This window comes from Danio rerio, chromosome 5 (genome assembly GCF_052040795.2).
Source record: "Danio rerio strain M-AB ecotype USA chromosome 5, GRCz13ab, whole genome shotgun sequence".
In the NCBI taxonomy this organism is placed as follows: Eukaryota; Metazoa; Chordata; class Actinopteri; order Cypriniformes; family Danionidae; genus Danio; species Danio rerio.
The window spans coordinates 16,056,653-16,077,956 of NC_141025.1; the positions used below are offsets into that span (position 1 = coordinate 16,056,653).

Consider the following 21,304-nt stretch of genomic DNA (forward strand, 5'->3'; position numbering starts at 1 on the left):
ATGTTAAAGCAAACATTTAAGATCCTATCAAAAATTCTTCACCCATCTGCAAATTTACATATGCATAAACAAGAAACATCAGGAAGCAATTCATTGATCTATTGTAACAACATCCCTTTTGAAATGAAACAAGAATATAACTATTTAGAAATCCGGTGTGCTTAAAAGCATTTTTCTGAGCGGAGAAATTACATGAAATGACAAAAGCAATTATTTTGATCTTTGATAGCGAATCACTCCTGGCTGACACAAAACAGGGTTCCCACATTCCCTTCCCATCTGTCTCTGACCATCCATTTCACTGCAGATCACTGCTGGACCACAAAGGGGAGCTGCAGCTTTTTGGAAAACTGCACACACAAAAACACAAAGTATCTCCAGACACGTTGCTCCATGCCTACAAAAATCTGACAAATCAACAAACTCCAAACACCACAGACCCTTTCAACACATCAGCATGCAACAGGCAACATAAAAGCAACTCTGAATAAGACTTTAAAAGTAAAGCGCAGAAGTCTTTAGCACAATGACACTACAAGGCGGTCCAAGGGCGTAAACGCACTTCAGTAAATATCATCACACACAGGCTGTGCCAAATCGTTCCAAATCCCACACAAACCCGGGACTGTGAAGATGAATGGAGGGAGAAATTGGACCCAAACACGGTCTGTCTTTTTTTAAACTTTTTTTTTTAACCAACCCCTCGTCTCATTACTGTGTTTTCGCTCCTCTCGTTTTATCCACATGGGAGGTTACTACAACACACTGCAGCAAGAGGCTTCGTTCTGTTGTCTGTTTTTCTTTTCTCCGCTCACCCCAAGATTCGCTCCATATTTCAATCTGGGCGAGGGTGTAAAAAGAGGTCTGGTGTTGTGAATTTTGGGGCGAGCTGGAGTAGAAAAGGAGACAGAGAAAACAAATAGTGCGCTCACACAAATCACTATTCTTTTGACTAGTGAAAATAGAAGAAAATCCTGAGAAAATCCCAGTGTTTTTGTGTGTGTGTGTGTGTTGATGTATTGGATACGGGAGGAAGGATTTTAGGGATGCATTGAGGTAAAGGGATTTAGGGTGGCGTGTGATGGCATTTTCTCAGGTGTTGAGAGGCAGGTGATTCACAGTAATGCAGAAATTTGCTGTACGAGAAGGAAAAAGTGACAGATCTGACTTTAAACATGAATTTAGCTTAGTACTTTTTTAAACCACCTTTGAACAGAACTTACACTAAACATTTACTAAATGTGCAAGTACATGCTGAATGTAGTGTATTAGAAAATTAATATATTAGATTATGTTTTTATTTTATAGTAATGAAGCCAGTGTAGGTAAAAAAAAAAAAAAGATCTGCTATCTTTATTAACTGCAAAAATATTATGGGTAGGTATTTAAATCTTTTTATATCCCTGTTTTTTTTTTTATAAAGTTCTAATAATCTTTAATAGATTTAGAATAACGTCCCAATAACCTTTATAAACTATTAACTGATACTTAACAAGTCTTTAGTAAGTAATTTTTTAAGCTTATGCTTCATCCCGCTCCATTTTCGACCATGTTTAAATGTATTTTTTTGTTAATGATATTTTATGTATGATGTTTTTGTACGAAAATAAATAAATCAAATCAAATCAATTTGCTAACAGCTTGTTCATGATCAGTTAAAACATTAAAAAACATTTAACAAGTCATTTATAACTTGTAACTAACAGCTTGTAAGTTATCTATTGGCTATATAAGGCACAGTTATAAATAATTAACAAACTATTAACTTTTATTTAACAAGTCATTTATAACTCATTAACTAACAGCTTTTAATGGACAACTAGTTATATCGAATAGTTAAAAATAATTAACAAATTACTAACTATTATTTAACAAGTAATTTATAACCCATTAACTAAGAGTTCATTAATGATCTATTAAAACGTTATAAGGGATAGTTATTCTAAAGTGTTAACATTAGCATAACATACTTCTTATTAAAAATATATTTTTAAAGCATGATTTATGCTATACATTAGATGTAAACACATAAAACAAATCATTTTTAGAATCCTGTGTAATTTTTTTAGCGAATAAACAATTATTCTGCTGAGATGAAAAAAAAAATCTAAATTAGGAAAAATATATACCACTATTATATACTGTAGTATTTTCCTTCTTTAGCCATATCAGGAACAAATACATTTTGACAGAGCTTTGCAATTCAAAAAATGGTAAATGCCACCAAGAGAACGAACTCTTACATTATAAACAGGAAGCGTGATCTGCTGTACTATTTTTCTCTGTCTCAAATATTTGTGCGATCTACTAAACTCGCCTTAATGAATGCACATAGAGGAAGTGTGTGACAAAAATAATGACTTGACTTGTGTGTGCGTTGTGAGACACATCACGCGATCTGGAACTCTCAATGACACTCTGGCAACCAAAAATAAGTGTAAAAAAGCTCAATGCAAAATGTTTAATGACAAAAAGTCAAAACAACAAGTATTTTATTTTACTTTAATCTATTTTATTTTAAGTTAATCAGGTTCCAGCTACATTTTTTTAAGGTTTACAAATTTTCACTTAATATTTTTAGCTAGTTTGATTCATGTTAATTGACTAGAAAAGGTCATTTGATTCAATTAAAAAAAATTAAAGCAGCAAAAAATGTTGACAGTGTGTGTCCCAATGAGCATATACTGTTTGTGAAACTCATGTGTGCAATACTCTTAATGACCGCTACACTACTGGTCAAAAGTTTGGCAGCAGTAACATTTTTTGTTAAGTAATTATGATTTGTTTTTGGTTTTTGTTTAGTTTTCTAAAGCCTATTTTACTTACCCAGGCAGAATTACTTGATCAAAAAAAGTCAAACTTGCAATGTTATTTGTAAGTTGGCATGGACCTTTGGCGCCATTGGGGGTTGCGGGGTGGAGTCAAAAAGTGAATGTATTTTTTGTTCTATTGTAATGACATTTGGAGGATTTTGCTTGGCCTTTTATGTGTATAATCAAGAAGAAAATGTATCCTCCTTATAAAAAAAGTCAAACAAAAAAACTAAAAAAAAAAACGTTTTTTTACAATTTAAAATTACAAGTTTTATTATGATTATTATGATTATGATTATGGTTGTGATTATTATTACTATTATTAAATATGGTTTAAAATTTTTATTTATGCCTGTGATTCAAAGCTGAATTTTCAGCATCATTACAGCAGTTTTCAGTGATGCATGATCCTTTATAAATTATTAGAATATGCTTACTTGCTGCTAAAAATTATCAATGTTGACAAATGATTCTCCTGGTTCAAAGTTTGATGTAAATTGTGATACATTTTACTTTTTAGGATTTTTTTGATGAAAATACATTTTAAAATAACAGCATTTATTTATTTATTATGTTTTTAAATCTCACATTTTAATAACTGAATGTGTCCTAATGCGAAGAACTAACATAAGCACATTTTAATTAATCCAGGTTTCCACAAAAAGGGCCCAATGTTGATATTTTACAGATGATAGTTTCACATCATATTACAATACAGTCTGAAAGATCAAGTGACACTAGAGTAATGATACTGTTAATTCAGCTTTAAGGAGAAATAAATACAATTTTAAACTATATTCAGTACGAATACTGGCGTTTTAAACTGTAGTAATAGTTCACAATTGACCAGTATTTTTTCAAATGTAAAGCAGTGTGGGATGATACATTCCACATCGCCACAAACTCTAGTTTATTCACCTCAAAACTATTCACAGGGTATATTTAACTGCACATGTATGACATATTACAGGTTTATCTCTACATCCTTATTGTAAGTTCTGTAAACAAGAGTGTCCAGATACCTTTTTACATAATATGTTGGAACGTCCTGAGGTGTAAAAACTTTGGTATTCTGTGCTATACATTTTATTTAAAGTTAAAATATATAGTTATACAGGGCTAAACACTAATGATTATTTTTGATTGCCCTGTTTGACCCAATGGATTATTATTTTTTTGCTTACCACAAAAAAAGAAAAAAAAATGTAATTATTTACTTTACATACTTTAATGTAAAAAAAAACTCTAGTTGTATACACCATTTTTAACATAATATTTTTTTTTTTAAATGGCAAGCTTAACACTGTTAGAAGTATGCTTATTGTGGAAGCAAGTACATAAATAATCCAAATCCAATAGTCCATTAGTCCAAATCGAACACATTTCTGTTATAAAACCTTAAGTTCCATGCCTATTTATAAATATTAAATCTACTTACCCTTACTTCTGAAAATAGTTTTTGTATGATGGAAGTTAATGTAAAGGGATCAATTTTTCTGTTATTATCATGAGGAACTATATAATGGGTGTAACTGTGTTTTTAGTTTTCTTTCCCTAATTTTATTAAGATGAATTGTTGGTGATTGGATGGATGTCGGCCCGATTGAGTAGCTTTACTTGGACAGGGGAAAATTAAGACCTGTTCAAAATGATTTAAGACCTCCAACACAATATTTCAGTGAATTTAAGACTTTTTAAGGCCTAAAATTTTGTTTTTGAAATTTAATACATTTTAAGACCCCACGGATACCCTGTGTCATTAGCACGGATCAATCATGCTAAACTGTACATTATGACAGTGTGGAAAATCCATGTATGCGACAAAGAAATCCTAGACATACACCCTCCTAAGATAATATGAAAGTCAAATTTAATGTAATTTATTTACTTGCTTGTTTTAAACTACAGTTATCCAGTGTGTGTTGAATATATACGGAGTAATAGCTGTTAAAATATTTTAAAAAATGTATATTTTCATTTTTGGAAATAAAAACTAAATTACAAAAAATAAAAATCAGATGTAGCCCTGGTGAGCAGAATATGCTGTAAAAAATAAATAATATTAAAAACATTTACATTTTGACCAGTGTTGTACCTACAGTTGAAGTCAGAAATATTATATTTAAAATAAATAGCTTAAAAGGGCTAATAATTTTGACCTTAAAAAAATAAAAAATTGATTTTATTCTAGCTGAAATAAAACAAACAAGACTTTCTCCAGAAGAAAAAAATATTATCAGACATACTGTGAAAATGTCCTTGCTCTGTTAAACATAATTTGGAAAAAGTTTCAAAATAAAAAAATTAAAGAGGGTCTTTTGATTCGGATATACTTATATTTACTTCTACAGACGAACGGATGCAGACATGCACTTTTGCATTCCATACGCATTTAATAGGACAGCTGCCTGATTGGAGCACATGCTACCTCATCTCTCAGTGTCAGAACACAGTTCACAAAGAGATCACAACAAACGTGTGGAGGCAGACATGATGAATCACCCCAATCTTTATCGTCTGACCTGCACTGCCATCTGACTGGCTGAGAGACTGCTGTTATGAAAGTCAGCTTCTCTTCTGACAAAGGCATGATCACAACTATGAACACATTAATTGACAGTGATCAAAATGCTACGTACCAACTATTGAGTTTATTAAGATTGTCAGCTTGTATTACTAGAGTTCAAACAGCAGACCATAAGACACAAGCAATGCAAAAACTAGTCAAACTAACTATGAAGGACATTGATTTAATTGTATCATGGATTTCAAGCTGCATAAGACAAATATGTAAATAAAGAGTTCAGATGCTAAAACCTCTATAGTGCCATGATCTGCATTTTTCGCCAGGCTCCTGTGTGTGTCCTTTGTTCATCAGGGGTTGCCACAGCAAAATGAACCGCCAACTATTCCGATATATGTTTTACGCAGCAGATGCTGTGAGGCGACATTGTTCACTACAAGTCACATCTAATCATGTCACCTTTATTTCTATAGTGCTTTATACGATGTAGATTGTGTCAAAGCTGCTTTACAAGACCGAAGAGCAAAATGAGTCCGATAACAATATTTAATTTTTGTAGATTCAATAGATCAAGAAAGTGCATGGTGAGGGAGCAGAATACATCCAAGTTTAGCTTTTCACTCAAACCCCATATTGTTCACATGCCCGTGTGACTTCCTGCTCTTCATCTGGATGGCAGAGATGAGGAGCACAGGAAAAGGCAATGCAGATATCCTGCAGGTTTTGCCCTCTGTGGACCAGACTTTATTTTAGTTGGCATTGTGTTGGGTGATACAACTTTGCCATCCTGCACTATAACAAAAAACATCCGTTAATTTACTGTTTTCTGCATTTTGTGGTTCATGGTTTATGTATTTGTGATTTTCAATTGCATTATGGGACCTGATCTTTCATCCAACAACTTTTGATGTTAAAAAGTTTGAAAAAAATGACTTTTATTGACATTTTAATAGCTTAAAGTGATATATTATTATTAGTAGTAGTAGTAAACTTTATTGTCCTTGACAGGAAACTTGTTATGGGCATCACAATATTGCTGCAGCCAATAAAAACAAACATTAAAAACAAACAAGATACAGTACACTGTAAAGAAATCCTGGTTGCCTAAATTTCTTTACGCTGAATTAAATTAACTTAATGAGTCAGTTAACCTTATTTTATGTTAAACTGATTTAAAACAGCTTGCGTAAACTTATAAAATTAAGTTAGAACCTGATTAACTTAGTTTAATCAGTTACAATGTAATTACATATGCTGATAGGACTAATTGATCATGTATGTTTTTATAGTGTACTTATTATAATGATAATTAAAATAAACTCTTGCTGAAACGGGTACAAAGGATCTCTTATATCAGTTCAACCTACTCTTAGGTTAGGGACTCTATATCTCTTTTTTAGCAAAATATTGTCTATTTTTTAGTAGTACACTGTAAAAAAAAATCCAACTTACAAATTGTTAACTCAGTTTAAAATTCTAAGTTAGGTGGACATATTGTTGAGCTCAGTGTTGAGTTTACTTAGGAAAATTATTCAACTGCATGTTTAGAACTGTGTTCAATAAAAGTTTTTCAGTGATGGGTTGCGGCTGGAGCACTGCGTAAAAACATGCTGAAAGTCGGAGGTTCATTCCGCTGTGGGGACCTGATTAATAAAGGGACAAAAAGAAAATAAATGAATGAATGTTCATTGAAAATAAGGAAATCTGTTGAGGAAAAAAAATACTTTAAATACTTTATTTTGTAAAAATACTTTCTTAATTTAAGTGTTTACTTGCTGCATTGTCAAACATAAAAAGTTGAGTTAACAAAATTTTAGGGCAACCTGCTGCAAATAAGCATTGAGTTCTTAAACTTAATTTTTATTTATTTATTTTTTTAATTGAGTTGAATTGACTTATTTTGTAAAGCATATTTGACTTAAACCAGCCTTTTCAGTCAACTTAAAAACATAATTTGGCACTTTAACCACTGAGGTTGATTAAACTCTCAATTTCTTTACAGCCATTGCTTTAAAATTTTAAGTTAACTCAACTTAAAAAAAAAAAAAAAACATATTTGGCACAACTTCAAACACCGAAGTTTAATAACCTTAACCTTTTATTTTTTGTAGTGTAGTGTATTTTCTTTATTGATTTTATAACTTATGGCTAGGGCCAGAATCTGTGAACATTTTTGCTATTTCTGTGGAGAATATTCTAAAAAATCTGTGGATTTATGCAAAATTATTTTAGGTGTATCATAACTAAAAACTTAATAAATTAAATAAAAAAGAATACATTTTTAACTTTAATATTTACAATGCAAATCCAATTAGATCCACTTATTTGATAAACAAAGCAAATATATCTCATATATCTACTAAAAGACAGAACATATTACTTTAGAAACTGTATTGTAAATAAATCATATGAACATTTTAATATTACTATTACTTGATCACAATATTTTTGGTGAAATTAATTTCAAAAACTGAATAAATATAAATTTCCAAATAAATACATAGACTCAATGATGGGCTAAAAATCTGCAGACTTTCCATGTGGGTGTATATGGTTTATAAACCTGGTAATAAACTGCTTTTCTGTCATGTTACAGACTAAATCCTTTATATATTATTTATAATACAATACATTTTTCAAACGGTTAAAATGTCAATAAAAGTCACTTTGTTAAACTACAGAGTTCATATTTTAACATCAAAAGTAGACAGAGCAAAGATAAATGTCTCAAAGCAATTCTTTAAAAAAAAAAAAAAACATTAAATCTCAAAATACAGAAACTGCAAGTTAACTGATATTTTTTAGTGTGACATTTTTAATGCTGAATCTAACTTTGTCTTATTCAAGTGAGAAACAAGTCTGCCATATTCCAGTGGCCATATGCGAAGATCATCACAATGGCAAAAAACTCAAACCCTGTACATAATAGAACAGTGTCATCAAGTTACAGTCCCTAATGAATGAAATACAGAAGAAAACACATGAAAAGTGGGAGTCTGAGATTAAAAATGAAGAACAGTAAGACATGAAGTCCTTTACTGCGGTCAGTCACAACTGATCTCAACTGATCTCAACAGTTCTCAGAAATAGAGTGGACGCAATGGAGAGAGAGAGAGAAAGAGAACAGCAGTGGTCAGCAGTAGCAGCAGGAGGGAGAAACAGAGGTAGAGAAAGAGAGAGAGAGAGAGAGAGAGAGAGAGAGAGAGAGAGAGAGAGAGAGAGAGAGAGAGAGAGAGATGAGCTCGCAATCTCTCCAGAATAACAACATGAGACCTTGTGATATTAAAATAAACACTGGCTTGTGTTGGTGAAGAGGTCAAATGAAGGAAAACAGCGAGCTATAATCAACAGTAAAAGAAGAACTAGAAGAGATTGTCATTCACAGATTAAAGGGATAGTATGGAAAAAATAATTGTCTAAACTATTAAGTGAGTTTAAACAACACAATTAATGAGATTTTTTTGGACAACTTAATTGTTTTATGTTCAATTCACTTACATTTGTCAAAACCAATTTACTCAACTTTAATGATATGTTAAAACCCCATAAATGAATTGTGGAACCCAGTTTTTATAGCGTATTTAATCTTTACTCACCCTCAAGTGTTTGCAAAATCATATGAGATTCTTTTTTCTGTTGAACATTAAAGAAGGTATTTTAAAGAAAGCTGTAACCATTGGCATCCATTTAATGAAAAACAGAGACTATGGAAAGTCAGTGGTTACAGGTTTCCAACGTTTTTCTAAATACCTTCTTTTGTGTTCAACAGAAAAAGAAAAATATATATGATCAATTAGTCCTGACAGCATATGTTTTTAGGTTATTGTAACTTATTTAACTAAGTATATCATGTTCTAACTTAATTTTTTAAGTTACGCAAGCTGTTTTAAGTCCGCTTAACATAATATTAGTGCAATGACTCATAAGGTAAGTTTGATTCAGCTAAAAAATTTAAGGCAACCAGGGTTTTTGACAGTGAATGCTGGGTTACAATGATTTTTTTGTGTTGGGGCAACATTGGGGAATTAAGTTATTTAATAGTTTTTACTAATTAAAATGGATTAAAAAAAACTCAAGAATTGTTATTTCGGCTCATTTTAACAAGTAGTTTTAATAAGCAGCAAACATAATATTTTGAGTGTTTATAAAGTGAATGGTGAGCAAATTTCTATTTCATTTCAGTGTGTACAATCCCTTTAAAATGCATAGACACACAAATGCACTGGATCCATTTCAAATGGAGGAAAGGTCTTAATTAATTTGGAAGATCACTGCGGCTCTGAGTCCATATCATCAGGGTTTTGTAACAGGAATGCCAGCTATTCAGCATCTAGCCAATGAGAGAGCTGGAGAGGGTTAGGTGATGATGGGCTTGCCGCCTCTGCTCAGATAGGAAAAGGATACTTTTCAAAAGCTAAAAGCTTTCCCATTTTAAAACAAAGGAGGGGGTGATTTTTCTGAAGAACATCATTCGTGGGGCATTCCAGGGTCTCTCTATGTGTTCTGTGAGAAATCTGCTCGACAAAATATGTTTTCGTGACCCTTTCAAGACTGCCTGAATTTATATGCAGCGTGAAGCTGTGGAAGACCACTATGGCAACATTTATCATTAGATACACAATGGAAAAAAATACATGCCAAGTTTAAAATGAAAAAAGAAATCAATCATAAATGTTCAAGTGTCTGCACATTTAACTTTAAAAACAGGCACCTATAATATCATTACCATCCTCCCTAAAACTACTATGATGAAGTACAGTTGGAAGCATTTTTATTAATGTACATAAAAGAAAATCACATCAGGGTTCATCTGAAATCAGTAGAACCAAAATATGAAGCTCTTCATAGCAAAATAAACTATATAACTAATTAAATGTGTGATTAAAAATGTTGCATTTTAATATAAATCTGTATGATATTAAAATAGCTTCAGTAGCTCAAGTGTCACCTGCTGTTGTTGTTACAGTAGTACTAATGCTAGGACTTCACTAAAAGCACATCTGAACGTGCAACGAAAGAAATATCATTAATAAAAGCCAAGATAGTCAATTAATCGAGTTATTAAATCTTTATAAATAAATTATATATACACACTGACATTTAAAATGCCAAAACGTGCAGAACTGCAAGGGTCAACTTAAACAATACTGTACATCTATTCTCTTTCATAACACGCAAAATGTGCGTGACAAACAGTTCCTGCAGGTTTAATGTTAATGCTCGGACGCATGAGGATAACACAACAGACCATTGTGTTTTTACGTCCCCATACTCAAATGACAAAAATAAAAAAACATGTTTCACAGGAAACATGAATTTTTGAGCCAAAAAGGAAGCCTGTTTACAGTAAATGTTCTTTAACCATGCCCAGTTCATGTCCCCAGTTATTGTAACATTTCCCGTTTCTGACGGACAGATCCCATGACAGGGATGCTGAACAAAACTGTTCAAACTCAAAACGCATGATAATGCATAATGTGCGCAAGAATAGGCGATGACTTCGTTTTAAACTCACTGATAACCTGTTTATTTTAAAATAAAAGCAAATCAATAATATTATCTAATAGTATTAGTAATGTATTAATTGTTTTAGCTAATATTAATGTTTTAAATTAAATACACACAATACAAGCATTTTACTACGGATATATTATAGGCTAGGCACATAAAAAATGTTAATCGAAATTTCTAAATATCCATATTAAATGTTAAAGCGGTTTTCTTGACTTTCTTAGGACTGTCAATCTACATAGCATCAACAAAACACCACCAAAAACAATTAAACAAAACTATTAGTATCGTTAAATCTAACCTGAATATACAATTATTTAGATAAACGATTATCTATTATCTATGACACGAATTTCATTTGAACAACAATGACGACGATGCTGTTTAGCCTAAATCAGATTTTATTTGCACACGACTGCCATGTGAAACCGGTCTGGGAATCAGGGGACATCTACTCAGCAACCCAACTGTCAGCGGTCAACTGCTCACTTCCTGCGGGTCTTATTCGGGGATTTGGGCTAATATTTATATAGGATAGGATTTTATATAACGTCCGCGTACACGCAGACTCGAAAATCAGCGCCGCGCGCTCCTCTGACACGCCATGATTTATTATCTGCTAATTGATATCGGGTTCTAATTAACATCTGACCGCTTTCTCTCTCCAGGGTTTTGTCAAATTTGGAGAGATACCTAAAAAGCGCCTCGAGCCACTGTGAGATACCTGCAGTGTGGAAGGATTTCGTTTATAAATAGGCTATGGATGCTGATAGACGCAAATATCACAAACAGATTGTTGTGTAAAACATGAAAACGAGTCCTAAATTAGGGGTTATTTTTGTTTAAGTGTTTGCAATGCTTTTACGCTTGCAGGTTAATCATCATCGCGCCTTTGAAAGGATAAGGAACATGTCTTAACATATAAAAATTTCTAATGAGGCATTGAGTCTCGTGTTACCACAGCACAACTCAAAACCCCGTGTGCAGGACCACACAGTTTACTCTATTTGATGCTCGAAATCTTATTATCATATAATATTTATAATATGCAAATATAATTATAACTCAGAATAACTTGTTTTCTTTACCATGATTAAACATTCATACTATTACTACAGTAGCAAAAATACCAGTAATGATCAGCACCATTCATAGAATCGTTTTTTTTTCTTCCATAAACTATGTTAAAATAATTTGTGAAGCCGAAATAAAACTACCCTCCTTTATAATAATTTATACCTTATTATATGATTTTGAAAATAAATTGCACAGCCTACGGAAAAGTTTTCCAAAATTTTTCAATTGAATGTTTTCCCCGTTAATAGCATATTTCTCGGTTTTAACTCAGTTTTATCTGAGCAGATATCTTAATTTATTATTTCTTTCAATTTAAAAACAATTATTTGCCTAATAGCTATTAGATTTTAGATATTAAATAGCGATTTTCAGTTGCGACATTCAAATAAATTGAGGCAACATACAAATAGACAAAGAATAAATTGTAATGAAGCTAATAAACTTATTTTCTTGTGATCCAAAACAGCGCATTCAGAATTTGAAAAATCCAAATTTTATAAAGTACCATAGTATCAATTGTATACAGATACATTTTGCATATATGCAAAAATTACCACGTTTGTGAATTAAAAAATAGAAGTAAAAAAAAAAACGCAGACAGTAATTTTTACAATTAATTTCAGCGTAAAGTCATGTTTTACATGTTTAACTTAAAACATTTACTCTAACCGACTAGAAATCGGAGAGCAGGCATAAAAAGCATTATCTAGGCTAATTAAAAGAGACTTACGCATGCCAAATAATAGGCAACTCGATCTCACGAGAAAACAATGCTAAAAAGGAGGGTTCTTTCAGATAGAATAAACAGTTTTCACATTTTTGTAAATGTCCTATTACAATTCCTCTAGGCTATAATGTGAACATGAACTTGGGGAAAAGGGTTTTGCTCAAAACACGGATTCAGAATAGGTAACAACAATCAAATCACTGCACGATACTTAACTATGATTAGTACGCATACAAATTCTAATAACAAAACTTAGATCCATTCACTTCATAATATTAATCTATTAATGCTTGAAGGAAATTTGTTCTGGTAAAGCTATAATATATGTAGGCTAAACGAATATAAAACGCTATAGGATTATTCACTTAAAGACGTTTTATATTGGATCTTGAGAAGAAATTATTTCAACTTTAGATGTTATACGATATACAGAAAAAACATTCACGCACACACACATACACACACACACACACCTGGTGGATTCTGTAGGGCGCCGGTAAGAGACAAAACAGGAAATGTGCCTCTCTTCAAAAACAGCATCCAAACCACTAATTAATTATGTGTGCTAGTTCAAGTGATGCGTAAAGTATGCTATACTTACGTCGCAGTGATGGTTCACCACGGACGAGAGAGGTTTCAGAAAAAAAACAGGCTATTAATTTAAAACATTTAAAAAAGAAGGCATACATGAACGATGCTAAAATTTAAAAATCTTACAAATCTTAACAGTATTTTTTCTAATTCTGAAATATAATTAGTTTAGTAAAACAAATGTGCAAAACAGTTCTTTTGTCCCTAGAAGTCTAAATTCGCTGTTGATAGATTCGCTTATTTTTGTAGGCTACTTGATGATTTTGTGGGAGGAAAAAAAACATCTACAAGTTTTTAAAATAAAGTAAAACAACAGCAAAAAAATCATAACAACTATTTGAATTTGTTACTCAAGCGCAAAATCTAAGATTTGTTTTCCGTTGCGCAACATTACGGTCTGTCCAGTTTTTATCAAGCTCTGAATTGTGTCTGTTATCACCTGAGTATTTACAAAGGACGCTTCCGACTTGACAGTGATGAAGTGACCTAGAATCAAAAGACGCATCTGATAAAAGAAGGAAATGCTTATACGCACGACTGCTACTTGATCTTTCACAAAAATCAGAGTCACTGTAACAATTCCAGCAAACAGATAGAAAATAGAAATGTAAATAAATAAATAAACAAATGAAAAGACAGAGGAATGTGTAACCAATGCAACAATTTCATTGTCTGTTTAAATGTTGTGACACACTATACACGGTATGTGGTTTTTACAAAAAAAATAAACTAGGTAACACGTTCTAATCATAAGATTATTTTTAAAGTGTAATCTAATTAACAAACAATTTAAATCGTCCAAAAGGGTATTGAAAAAGAAGAATACAATATGTATTTAAACTAATGGAAATTTAGGCTAGAAGATCTTTCTCTTTTTTTGTAAATAAAATATAGACCAAATAAAATACACTAAAATTGTTTATGATTCTTTGAATGAATGTCCCACACATCTCAAAGATTTTCTTTAAAAAAATAACATTTGTTTATTTATGACCGTTAGCATGCGAGGGGTAAGATAAACATCCAAAAACAAATAGCGTTAAGCTGAAGTGAAAACAGCGGTGTCGTTAACTAGGTTATCTCATTAGTGCCCCGTTGCTTTTGCCTGTTATTCAATCGCCCGAGTGTAAATTAGATTCAATCCGGTTGCTATCGCTGCAGGTCAACAAAACATAACTTTTGTTTCTATTCATTAATTATGAACCTTGATAAGCCGATAACCAGTAAGATATTGTATAGCAAAGAGAAGGGTCAAGTGCCTGAGCCACGCGATACACTCCTTACGTTTCACGAGCACTTGAGTCATTACCTGGCTACAGAGATGTTTTAAACTTATTTGCAAAAAATATATAATAATAACATAATGCCTTGCTTACAAGTAGCCTACCTTACTGCCTTTTAAGAACGGCCTAATTATTATTATTATTATTATTAAAGATATTATTAATATTATTTTATTCTGATTTCCCCTTTAATTAACTAAAAAGTAAAGCAAAATACGTGATTTAAACTTGTGTTGTGTTTCTTATAAGTTTATTCAGTGTATTGTCCTAAAGTAATCAAACGGGTTTAAATGATGTATAAATTAAAAACGTATAAAATGCGTAAATAGGCATGTTTAATGTACACATGGTTTCTTAAAAATAAAAAATACTATTAGCCTACAATCAAAAGTCTAAAGCAAACGTAGTAAAAAGGATTAAGCTCCAAGATTCAAACGATGATCTGAAAAGTACTTTAACTAAAAAAAAAACTTCCTAAAACTTTCCCACATATGGCAGCTCAATAACAATATACAGTGAGTCTAAGATCTTGCAAAGAACCACTAAAATCCTTTTTTAAATGCACTGATAGGTCAAACGCTTTAAGCTGGCTTAATTTACCGAGCAGTTCAGTGTGCCTGCATGCAGTTCATTGGTGTACAGTACGGAGTGTCTGTGCTTGCAATGTTTTCTACTACCAGTGGGAAAGGCGCAACATATAATCTGCTGTAAAAGTATAGCAGGACATCCGCGTGATGACGTTCTCTTTTTCTTTTCTTTTTTCTTGCCAGCGAATTCAAATTTGGTACAGTGATTGACAAGGTCCTATTCAAATAAAACATCCCGCGGAGAGCGTGCACGCTTTTTTCAACCGTGCACGGGAGGCGTGGAGCTCGCGCTTCTGACATTCTCTTCTCTCCCGCAGTAGCTCTTCTCCAGTGAGCCCTCATGACATCATCCAGACACCGCGGCTGAAGAAAACACTTTCTGAGTGCGTGTATGTGTGTGTGCAGAGGAGCGATGTTTTAATACAGCCGGACGTGTTCGAGCAGATCTTTTAATTGGAGCATATAAAGCGGAGCAAATTCCGTGGGAATAGTTTGTTTTGAAAACAGTGGAGATCACCAACATCGCCAAAAGGCCCTTTCTGAAAGAATGCAACTTCGTGTACTTCGAGTTATTGTTTGTACTGTCTGTGTTCTCGACATGGAGTAGCTCGGAAGGGGGTGGAAGCGGTGTTCCTTGACTCAGTTTCTCGCTTATGGACGACAGTAGTCCCCTTTCTCCAAAGGCAAATGCTTTCAGTATTGCCTGTCTGATTTCAGCGAGGGATCAAGCAGGAAACACCACGTTTGACAAACACGCCACTAGCCTGGACAAGCAAGCGGTGCAAAACTGCTCCAGATACATTAAAATGCATTACAGCACTGTCACGCGGGAGATGGAAGGTACGGGCACGATCTTGACAATAACCTTGTGATTTCTTGGGCTCGCGCAGTTTGTTTAACACTTTCGCGTCGCAGTTGGCGCGCGAGAAACTTTCAGTTAATACCAAAGACACGTGTATTTCAATATTATAACGCAACAGTCAACGAAGCATGTTCTGTCTGTTTACGCCCAATGCATTTAATATACAAAACACGGCGCTTTCCTCTATATTATTTTACAGTAGCCCGAAATGCAAATAAGTGTTCCAAAGTTGCACCTTAGCTATAATTTGTAAAACAGGCTTGCGTGGTCTTTGAATAACATAAACAGGTCAAAGAAAACATTAAGCACAGTACACGGTAGAAACAGTGTCACAGAATTCTAGGAAAAGATTCCACCTCCAACCCAAGGATGAGCTTGTCAGATGAACAAAAACCAACAGCGAAATTGTAAACAAAAGGAAACGGCGCTTAGAAATGGACCGGAGACTTGTTCCTTCGCAACATTAGTTGTCTGTCCGTACTGCGCGGGTGTTTGTTTTCTTTGCGAAAAAAGTTTACTCTCCGTCGTGCCAGCTAACCAGTCTATTGTTAGAGGAGGGCGGTGTGGGCGATACACTTATCCAAAAGTAAATGGGTGCCGGAAAGCCCATTATAAGGGGCGCACTTCTCTGTCAATCAGTCTCGTCCCAAGGCGAGGAAAGGCACATTACCTGCAGTTCCTTATCTAAATAGAAATAAGAACCGGTTTTATCGCAAAGGGGAGGCCCTATGCGAGAGATAAGAGAGAAGTCTGGATTTCAGTTTAGCAAAGGGGCAGGACAGAGGCCGCTTGGAACAGTTCACAGCGCGCAAGACTTTGAAAACAACGGTGCGCCAACACGCACGAGTTTAGATCGGTAATCAACACAAACTTACTAAAAAGTCGTTTTTACAAGTTCAGTGCGAAGGAAGACATCATTCGTCAAATCTAAGCAAAATGCGTAAACATTGAAGGAGATCATCGTTCTTAAAGTTCTGGACAGTCATAAAAGAAGAAAACCTTGCGATACGCGATCGACACATTATCTATTGGAGACATCTTGAAATTACTTTCTATATAGACGAACACTCACTTGCATATTGTTGCTTTTGAACTCGAGTCCAGCGCAAATTGTAAATCCAATTTTTGGAATGATTTCAGCAATATCAAGCCCGTGGCTGACGCAGCTGTCCCATTTTTGCGATGTTGCAGCCTTCACGACCAGCAGCCTGAGCAGCCTCAATACGCCCGGGAGTTACCATCTCTCTCCTTCTCCTGGGGATCCATACAGCCATCATGAAAGCCAGTTTGAGCCGTGCCCGGCTGCCCAGCACGCCTACAACTATTCCGGATCCAACTCAGCACAAGCCCCGGCACAAGGAGACAGCGGGACCTCCAATTGCTCCTCGTCGTCGTCAAGCTCAACGCCGAACAAAACGCTGGTGAAAAAGAACCCTAAAGTAGCCAATATTAATGTACAGTTGGAAATGAAGGCACTCTGGGATGAATTTAATCAACTTGGGACTGAAATGATTGTCACAAAAGCCGGGAGGTGAGTTGACATTATGCTGAAGATTGTTTGACATCTGGTTGTTGTTTTAACAATTTCTCAACATTGATGTTAATTATTCTTGTTATTGTTGTTAATTTTTAGGTTTTATTTCGTTTTATTCATTTTTTTAATTTAAACCCCTACAAACTTTCTATTTAGTGTAGCAATCTAAATGTATCTGCATTTCAATATGAGCCTTTTTAAGTAGCCTATCTTCATCGTCAATGCACTTGATTGGTGGTAACAATTTGTTTTGTCAACTGAAGTCATCTTATAATCATACTTGCACGAGAAATACAAATTTATCATCTTATTGTCAGTTCATTGTGATCAATTGTGAATAAATACCTTTAACATAAGCTTAGCACAATCATGGCCATTTAAATTAAAGTGTAAACTGCCTATTTACACAGTGATAAGACATACAGCGTAAGATACAGTATATTTTAGCCCACCTGTGTGCTAAAGGGCTCCTTGCTGACTTCAGGATTAATTCACTATAGTGCATGCATAGATATGGTGTCTTATTTACACAGGCCGTTCTGTTTATTCAGGTGAATGTCGAGCTTTAGCTAGAAATTACCTCGTGCAAAACAGACCGTGATTAAATGAATGCAAAGCAAATGAATATGTATACACTATACGACTAAGATAAATGCGCTCCAGCGTACCACACAAATACAAATTCACACATGTATTTTGATCTAGCCTTACCAGGCCTCATAGGGTGCATCGTGATGCTCTAAATAATGTTTCTATCTTAAATGTACCTAAAAAAATCACTAGTTAAGGAAACGAGCTGAACGACACTTATAATAATTTTGAAAGCAAAGCATCTGCATTAATACTGACAATGAGGTCACTAAACCACTACGTGGACCGTTCATCAAGTTTAGCGTTAATTTCTTGCAGCTGCTTTGGCCTACTAAAACTCGAAGCAGTTCACTGGGGAATAAAACATTGCATGCACTTTAAACAATAAGCAAATTAGTCTTTTATTCTGATAAATAACCAAACATCGCTATACTAATCACATGGCTAATTTTAACTCATACGTTTGTAAAAAAAAAATAAATAAATAAAAAAAAAGGAAATTTTGTACATAGTTAAATTAACATTTTAATCCAATTTTCCAAATAGATTAAACATTTGCACAGAACTGTATTATTTTTTCACAATGCATTACTTTCCTTACCAATTATTATGTTGTGGTAACTGATTACACGCCTTTCACATTTCGAAATGGGTATTTAATTTAATATGTTTATGACAATTGTTTAATTGTTTCTGTTCATTTAACTTGTAGCATATTATGCTATATTTTACTTAATATTAGAATTTTTAAAGTTGAATTTTATTTTTATAATTAGCAGGCCGAATATAACTTAAATTTGGACAGTGACTTTGGCCTTGACCAGATTTTAATAAATTAAGACAGCAATTAAAGGTAAATGCTTTTAAATACCAGTTAGCTGTTGTTTATAGTGAATATGAAATGTCAAAAAACAGATACAGAAAAGCAAATACACAAAAAGAACATTTGATGTTAAACAAAGGAGAAATAATGAAGCAAAGAAACACAGAAAAGAAAATCGAAAACCTGGCTCAAGTAGAATAAAATAATAAATGAAAAAGGTAAATAAAATCTCAAATATAACTATATCAAATTTACCCACACAACAAAGCATTCAATTTATTTAAAAGTAATGATAAATGAGCTATTATTTTCAATAAAAAAGCAAAAAGATTAATCCTAATTTAGACGTTTTTCAAACATGTGTATTATTCGTACATTTGCATTTTACTGTTCAACAATATAATTGCACATATTTTAAGTATAATATTGAGTTATGAATATAAACGTGAGGTGCATTTAACTGCATTAATGACCCTTATGAAATCACAGGCTTGATTCATAACGATCTGCTATGCTCGATGCTAAAAGGAGCCAAAAAATATTTTTTTTTCTTCTTTTAAATAAGAACCAACAATTTTAATAGTGTGACATTTTTACTCATTCGCTTATGTGTGTGCGCGCAAGGTCATCAGTCACTCTAATGTGTTTACTGTTTTGGATCTAAAGGAAGGCACTTTAAAAGCTACTTTAGCTTCACCTACCCACAACTAGGGGCCTGAAAAGACACTCACGTTCACTGAACAATGATTCCAGTATTACTTTCACTGGTATGCAGCATGCGATGTGCCTGTGCTCCAGAAGTTTGCAGATTGGCTTTCAGAATAATGTATTTGTACCCCAATACACGCATCTTTAAGTATTTGTTTAGCATGATCGGCGAAAGCATCCTTACTCATAGCAGGCCTTATGAGTGTGTGAGAGAGGGAAAGACTGAAACATTTTATTGTAGGTCCGAAAAGCGCTAAACTTGTTTCTGCGCATGGATAGGCCCACTATATTATATAAGTTTAACACATCGAGTCAGTATAGAATGCAAAATAAGCTACTTTCAAATTGTCAGAACTTTGATCAAATATTACATCGCAATCACTATGAAAATTAGAAGAATATTTACATAAAATGAATTCGAGATGTTTTGCATGAACGTTTACAACGGATTATATGTGCATTCTCCTTATTCCAGACGAATGTTTCCTACATTTCAAGTCAAAATATTTGGAATGGACCCAATGGCAGATTACATGCTCCTGATGGATTTCCTACCAGTGGATGATAAACGATATAGGTATGCCATAAACCTAAATGTGCCAAGGGCATAACTTTAAGGCCTACTACGATACATTGCATGCATGCATACCTTATATGTATGAAAAGGAATAAATATCTGTAAGGTTGTCTACGATTTTTTAATGCACAAAATGTCATATTTATAGTGAATATTAATACATTAAGAGCACAACCCAACAACCTGACAGTCCAAGCAGAGCGCTCATTATTTTTCTTCTCTACACGGAAGGTATGCCTTCCACAGTTCTTCGTGGCTGGTGGCCGGGAAAGCCGATCCAGCGACTCCAGGAAGAGTGCACTATCACCCCGACTCACCTGCCAAAGGAGCGCAGTGGATGAAGCAGATAGTTTCCTTCGATAAACTAAAACTAACCAATAATCTATTGGACGACAACGGACATGTAAGTGTTACCTTTTTTACTTAAAAAATAAATAAATAAATATGTTTTTAATAGTAGATTGATTTAAACCTATAGATGGGCTTTGTCTTGATTTATTTGAGAACAGCACAGACCAGTGGAAGACAGAGTAAATAATGCCCGGGCAAAATCTGCACATCTAATGTCAATATTTTATAACACTAACCATGGCTAGTCGATATAACCTAATTATTGTATATTTTAGACGTTATGTGTAATATGCAACTTTCGGTGGAAAAACAAAATAAAAATGCGTAAAATGATAATGTATACGTGGGCTAAGCTACATTTAAAAATAAATAATATTTTTGCTGCTTGTTTAAACTACTTACCTAAAATGAACTGAATCAACCAAATTCTCGAGTTTTTTGGGCGGACAACTTAATTGTTTTAAGCTCATTCCACATAAACTATAAACATACATAAATGTAAAAACAATTTGGTTAGCTTAATCAATTTGTGTTGGGCCATTATGAAGGAATTGTGCGGAATCCAGCATTTTTTTTTACAGAGTAGGCTAAAATAATTGTGAATGTTCTACTCTTTTGATCGCTTCTTAACTTTTCATATATAAACTCTACATTGAAAGTATTTTTTAAAAACCTTTTATGCTAAAAACATTTTTTAAAACATTTAGAAAAATGTACGCGTAAAAAGCGTAGATTCACCTGGTTG

The 21,304-nt window shown here is 33.5% G+C and overlaps 1 protein-coding gene across 4 annotated transcripts in view; it reads left to right on the plus strand.

The window, feature by feature from the left end:
* The first annotated feature begins 431 nt into the window (after positions 1 to 431).
* Positions 432 to 21,304, plus strand: part of tbx1 (T-box transcription factor 1) — a 28,233-nt gene continuing 7,360 nt past the window's right edge. The window contains exons 1-4 of one of the 4 annotated variants that reach the window (XM_087251389.1): positions 432 to 665; positions 17,167 to 17,506; positions 20,107 to 20,208; positions 20,440 to 20,611. In XM_087251389.1, the coding sequence (XP_087107515.1) occupies positions 638 to 665; positions 17,167 to 17,506; positions 20,107 to 20,208; positions 20,440 to 20,611 (642 nt within the window). In that variant the 5' untranslated portion in view covers positions 432 to 637. 4 annotated transcript variants of the gene reach the window in all.